The sequence below is a fragment of the Ictalurus punctatus genome, chromosome 6 (genome assembly GCF_001660625.3).
Source record: "Ictalurus punctatus breed USDA103 chromosome 6, Coco_2.0, whole genome shotgun sequence".
Lineage (NCBI taxonomy): Eukaryota > Metazoa > Chordata > Actinopteri > Siluriformes > Ictaluridae > Ictalurus > Ictalurus punctatus.
This window is the reverse complement of record NC_030421.2, coordinates 22,854,977-22,860,976: the sequence shown is the minus strand read 5'-3', so window position 1 is coordinate 22,860,976 and position 6,000 is coordinate 22,854,977. Positions and strand designations below refer to the sequence as shown.

Genomic DNA, 6,000 nt, shown 5'->3' with positions numbered 1-6,000 from the left:
CCGTTTACAGAAAGAGATTCTTCAAAGCGCACTTCTCCTCTCAAGGCCTTTGGTAAATCAGACTGTCAACACAAATCAAATTAGGCAGGTAAGGCAGGTGGCTGGTCATTCTTTTCCTTTGATGAGAAAATTACATTTGACATTTCCAGCCGAGCTATGAATAGACCGTGTATGATAGCAAACTCCCTGACAGGGTGTCATGACACATACGTAAAAATTATGTTCTATAATTATATATAATTATAATTATGCACTATAAAAAATGTACTTTAAAATTTACAGTAGAAAATTTACTCATGTAAACTATCTATATGTTCAAAACACCAGTGACCAATGCTCTTTTAAATAATAGAGTGAACAAAATGCTCATCCATCCCCTAAAACTTGCTCCCTCCAGCAGCCAAATAGACCTCTCTAGGCAAAAGTCCATAAATTACAGGGTTGCCAGATAAGCTACATTCCGCTCAGTTGAGGTGCTTTACATATATTTTTATAGTTTAGTGCTGGAAATTAGCCTTGAAAAATTATACAACGATCAGCCATAACATTAAAACCACTGACAGTTGACGTGCATAACATTGATTATCTCATTACAGTGGCACCTGTCAAGGAATGGGCTATATTAGGCAATAAGTGATAGATAGTCTATTTTGAGTTAGAAAAATCATTAGGCCATACATGTACTGTGGTGCTTGAAACTGGACCATTAAGAATTTTCTAGATTTCTGCATAAATATGACCCTACACATCATCAGATTTTCACACAGGTCCTAAAAATAGATAAAGAGAACCCAATTAAACAAACGAGACAAACATTTTATACTTGGTCATTTACTTGTTGAGGAAAATGATCCAATATTACATATCTGTGAGTGGCAAAATATGTGAACATTTGTTTTTAGTATCTGGTGTGACCCTGTTGTGCAACAACACTTTTGCCACTCACAGATATGTAATATTGGATCATTTTCCTCAATAAATAAATGACCAAGTATAATGTTTTTGTCTCATTTGTTTAATTGGATTGTCTTTGTCTACTTTTAGGACTTGTGTGGAAATCTGATTATGTTTTAGGTCATGTTTATGCAGAAATATAGAAAACTCTACTTTTAAACACTACTGTATTTGTTACTTTTATTCTCGATGGCCAAGTTTATCTTGTCTTTGCATTATTATTATTTATAGTCAAGTTTATTTTAACTTTGGCTTTCCACTGACTGTTTATGTGTCATTCATGCGGAGAAATGCAAATTTCCAGATTAAAAAAAAAAGGTTTATAAACGTGTGCTTTCACTGTCACAAGTACTAGCATGTTTGGTTAAATAATTTTTCAAACTTTAAATTCAACAAGTCACCAACAAACAGCAAATGTTCATTTACCATATTGACTTTTTTTTCTCCTTTTTCCAATATTATGGTTGTTTGACAGTAAATAACTGTATTGACAACTGTATACCTGTTTTATACTTGTTTGATGTGTTTTAAATAAAAACATCTGAACCAAGTTCGGTCTCTCTTGTCTCTATATAGGGGGAATAAAATTAGAAGGATTTCTACCTAATAATATATTTTCCAATTAAATGTTTTAGTTTGAGTTCGACAAGAGTAAAAAATGCCCTTTATAAATGTACGCATTTCATTTAAACTGTATTTGATCAAATTAAGTTGGGCCAACTCAATTACATCTCATTGCATGAATCAGTTGTTTATGAGTTGGGGCTATACATATTTATTGGATGGAAATCTTGCCCTCAATTAAATTATGTTCATCCAATGAGTTATTTTTTCAGTCTATCTATCTATCTATCTATCTATCTATCTATCTATCTATACACACATACAGACATACATACATACATACACATACAGAACTGTGCAAAAGTCTTAGACACCCTTTTTTTAGTACTAAATTTGTTATAGATTTTTTATTTTATGACTTCTACATTATTGAGTCAGTACAAAAACATTTTAGATTCCCAGACATTAGTTTTCCAGCACAAAATTAAATGTTACAGAAAAATGTTTGTTAGTCATGAAAGCAGCATATTACATAAGAGACCACTTTTCAGACAAAAAACACAATGAAGGCTGCTGGGTTTTGCTGCAAAAATAAGAAACAAGTGCGACAGTCAAAACCTCCAGAAGAACCGTGGCTGGTTCTGCAAGATGCTCAATAAAACTTACAGCTCATTTCCTTATAAAACTGTAGAAAGTGTACCTGAGACCACCCTTTTTTTTTTTTTTTTTTTTTTTTTTTTTAAGTGCAGGGTCATCAAACTAAATAGTGAGTTTGTTGCATTGATTACTGTTTACTGGTCTTCATAGTATTTCTAAGTATAGAAACAATTTTTTTCTATGTATTTGAAGGCATCTTTGCTCTGCAGCATTTCTTTGCATGTGCCTAGGACTTTTACACAAGCACACGCATTAAAACCACTAATATTGTGGTACACCTGCCATAGTCAATCTGGCAACCCTGTATGTTTTCCCGCACTGGGAAACGCACAAACTGCGGGGGTAAGAGCGCGAGCGAGAAATAGGCGGCACTAAGACCGCGAAACTAAACGTTGTGACTTGGGAGCAAGGCAAGAATGGGAGCTTCAGAAACTTATTATTATTGAGGAGCCAGGCAGCTCGTGGAAAGGACACCGCGCTTCCCTCCTCACTCGCTATGACCAAAATGCGCATGAAGAGGCAGTCAAGACAAAGCCGATATCCGAGTCCCCAAGTGGCGACGCATTAAATCCGCAGGGTTCATACGTAATTCACCTTTTTAGTAGAAAGCCTACCGAAGGCGCATCTGTTGAGGGACCGCAACTCTGATCTCCAACTTTCAGCATCCAGGACCGGATTAAAGCTCCTGTGTGATCTGATCTGACAGAGCAAATGAGATCAAGGGCGAAACCGCGTGCAGCGCCCGGGGACAGCTGGGCATGTCTTTTAGTCTTCTTTCTTTTTAATCCGTCCGTTTTTTTTTTTGTTTTGGTTTTTTACTAACGAGACATGCGTCGTGTTCACGCAGGTTTGAGTTCATGTTTAGTTCCCTGTACTGACTGTGACATGCATTAACACTGACACCTGCGGAGGGACAGGATCCGTATGGTTAAATATACGTAAGGCTTTCTCTTTCTTTCCTCAACAACCTCCAACAATCCCTTTCTTTACAGAACATTTCATTAAGATGGAATTAAGAAATCGCTGTGTGTAAAGTAATCACACACACACACACACACATATATATATATATATATATATATATATATATATATATATATATATATATATATATATATTTTCCTTATTCATTTCCTTTGATAGTGTACCTACAGTATAATGCTGAATGGACTGGAAGAGTCTTCTTTTAAACGGTGTTGTAAGTTCAGTAGGTTAATGAAGCCTAGTGCCTGTGTAGAAGTGCAACCCTGAGTTAAATCTCTCTTTCGCAGGCTAGCATGTCCGCACTGAGGAAAAAATTTGGAGACGACTACCAGATAGTGACCACTTCATCCAGCGGCTCGGGTTTCGGCCAGGCCGCTCCGGAGCGCAAGCGGAAACGGCAGCGCTTCGTGGATAAGAACGGCCGCTGTAACGTCCAGCACGGTAACCTGGGCGGAGAAACCAGTCGCTACCTGTCCGACTTGTTCACCACTCTAGTGGACTTGAAATGGCGCTGGAATCTGTTCATATTCATCCTGACCTACACGGTGGCGTGGCTGTTCATGGCCTTTATGTGGTGGCTGATCGCGTACGTGCGCGGAGACCTGAACCGAGCGCACGACAAGTACACACCGTGCGTAGCCAACGTGTACAACTTCCCTTCAGCCTTCCTCTTCTTCATAGAGACCGAGGCCACTATCGGCTACGGCTACAGGTACATAACGGACAAGTGTCCCGAGGGCATCATTCTGTTCCTCTTTCAGTCCATTCTCGGCTCCATCGTGGACGCGTTTTTAATAGGCTGCATGTTCATTAAGATGTCCCAGCCCAAGAAACGGGCCGAGACGCTGATGTTCAGCGAGCACGCAGTCATCTCCATGCGGGACGGAAAACTCACGCTCATGTTCAGGGTCGGAAACCTGCGCAACAGCCACATGGTCTCCGCGCAGATCCGCTGCAAACTGCTTAAAGTAAGTGCAAGCTACAAAAGTGAACTACTACAGAATAAAAACAAAAAAGTTCCTTCTGTTTAAAGCAGTCGTCAGTAACCCTCTTCCTTGAGATCTACCTTCCTGCAGGTTTCATCTCCTACCAAAATCTAATCTAACACACCTGCCAATGATTAGACCATCAAGGTGGGCACGATAATGGTTGGAGCTAAAGTCTTCAGGAAGGTAGATCTCCAGGAACACGGTTGGTGAACGCTGGTCTAGAGGTTATTCGCATTGTCTTAAAAGCACTTCCAGGAATCATATGACAAATGTTCTTGAAACATAAATGGCTCCTAAAATCCCTCCCTGAAATTCCCTTAATATTTCTCGAATCTAATTTCTCCTTTTATTTCTCTTAATGTAATCACAATAAACCAATCAGGTTAAAGTATTTAAAGGCATATTTAGTCATTACTAGAATAAGAGACCTTTATTTGTCACATCTCTAAACATTTCTGTATATCCCAGTTCGGGTCAGAGCACAGGGTCCCCCATGATACAGCGCCCATGGAGCAGAGAGGGTTAAGTGCCCAAGAGTGGCAGTTTGGCAGACCTTCTGATCAGTAACCTAGAGCCTTAATCACCGAACCACCACTGCCCTAAACGTGGTGTAAACTAGTCACTACGAAAATGTTAGGAAAAAACTGTTTATTGTTCACATGTTTGCTGCACAGATGATTTCTTCATTCATTCATCTTTAGTAACAGCATTATCCTGATTGGGGTTGTGGTGGGTCCAGAGCCTATCACAGGAAAACTGGACGTGAGTTAGTTCATTGCAGGGCACTGTGCACACACACACATTCATACATAGGGGCAATTTAGTGTTGTCAGTCCACTACCAGCAAGTGTTATGGGTGGTGGGAGGAAACTGGAAAATGTAGAGGAAACTCACATGAATGCAGGGAGAGCATGTACAGAAACACCATGCAGGGACCCTGGAGCTGTGAGACAGTAACGCTACATGCCCTAGTAATGCTATGCGCCCTACTACCTTGCCACCCCGAACAATATCTTTCTTCTTTATTAATATTATCTGATTGATACACTCTAAAAAACACTGGGTTAAAAACGACCCAAATTGGGTTATATTTAGCTCAACAGCTGGGTAAATATAGGACAGGCTGAACTAACCCATCAAGTTGGGTTGTTCATTTTAACACAGCAAATGGGTTGTTAATCAACCCAAAGGATAGTTTCATTTTTATAAAAATACTGGGTTAACCTTATTTCATAAATGGGTTAATATTTTCTATGTTGTTTTTACCCTTTGGAATTGTCAAATATACCACATTATAAACAAATAAGTCAACATAGTATCTCCTTTATTTATACACCAGAAATGTAGTGCTAGAGCTGCTAAAGTGGTGTTTATATATAAACTTGGAAGTAAATGACTCAAATAAGTCATATATTTAAGACAAAAACGTCAGATTTTGATCAAAGGAGACGTTTAAAACATAAGCCAAAGCAAACGAAGATAGTAGTGCATTTAATGCCATGTACATTGGACTGTTATTGGACATTTTTGATTTTCCTAGAGTACAGTAAGGGTTTTATGGATAAACATATTGATACGTACCTTCTCTCAATCATGTGTTCATTTTTAACACACCCATGTGTCTAGTTAAGGACAACACATTTTGTGTTGCTTTTCCCACAATTAGTGCGTTAGTACATTTAACACATGCTGTGTGTTAAACATTTCCACATAAAGATGTGTTAAAAAATAACACACAGATAACACAGATGTGTCGTTTATATTTTTCCCCCTACAATTGTCCTAAAATGCAATTTGTTTATATGCTAAAATTCTACTGAATTGCTCACAAAATAAACAAACAATTGCAGGA

At 38.5% G+C, this 6,000-nt stretch overlaps 1 protein-coding gene across 1 annotated transcript in view; it reads left to right on the top strand.

Moving 5' to 3' along the window:
* The first annotated feature begins 2,302 nt into the window (after positions 1-2,302).
* kcnj3a (potassium inwardly rectifying channel subfamily J member 3a) overlaps positions 2,303-6,000 on the top strand; it is a 44,133-nt gene continuing 40,435 nt past the window's right edge. Inside the window, exons 1-2 of the mRNA XM_017469219.3 lie at positions 2,303-3,113; positions 3,447-4,127. Of these exons, the coding sequence (XP_017324708.1) occupies positions 3,453-4,127 (675 nt within the window). The 5' untranslated portion in view covers positions 2,303-3,113; positions 3,447-3,452. The remainder of the gene's footprint in view (positions 3,114-3,446; positions 4,128-6,000) is intronic.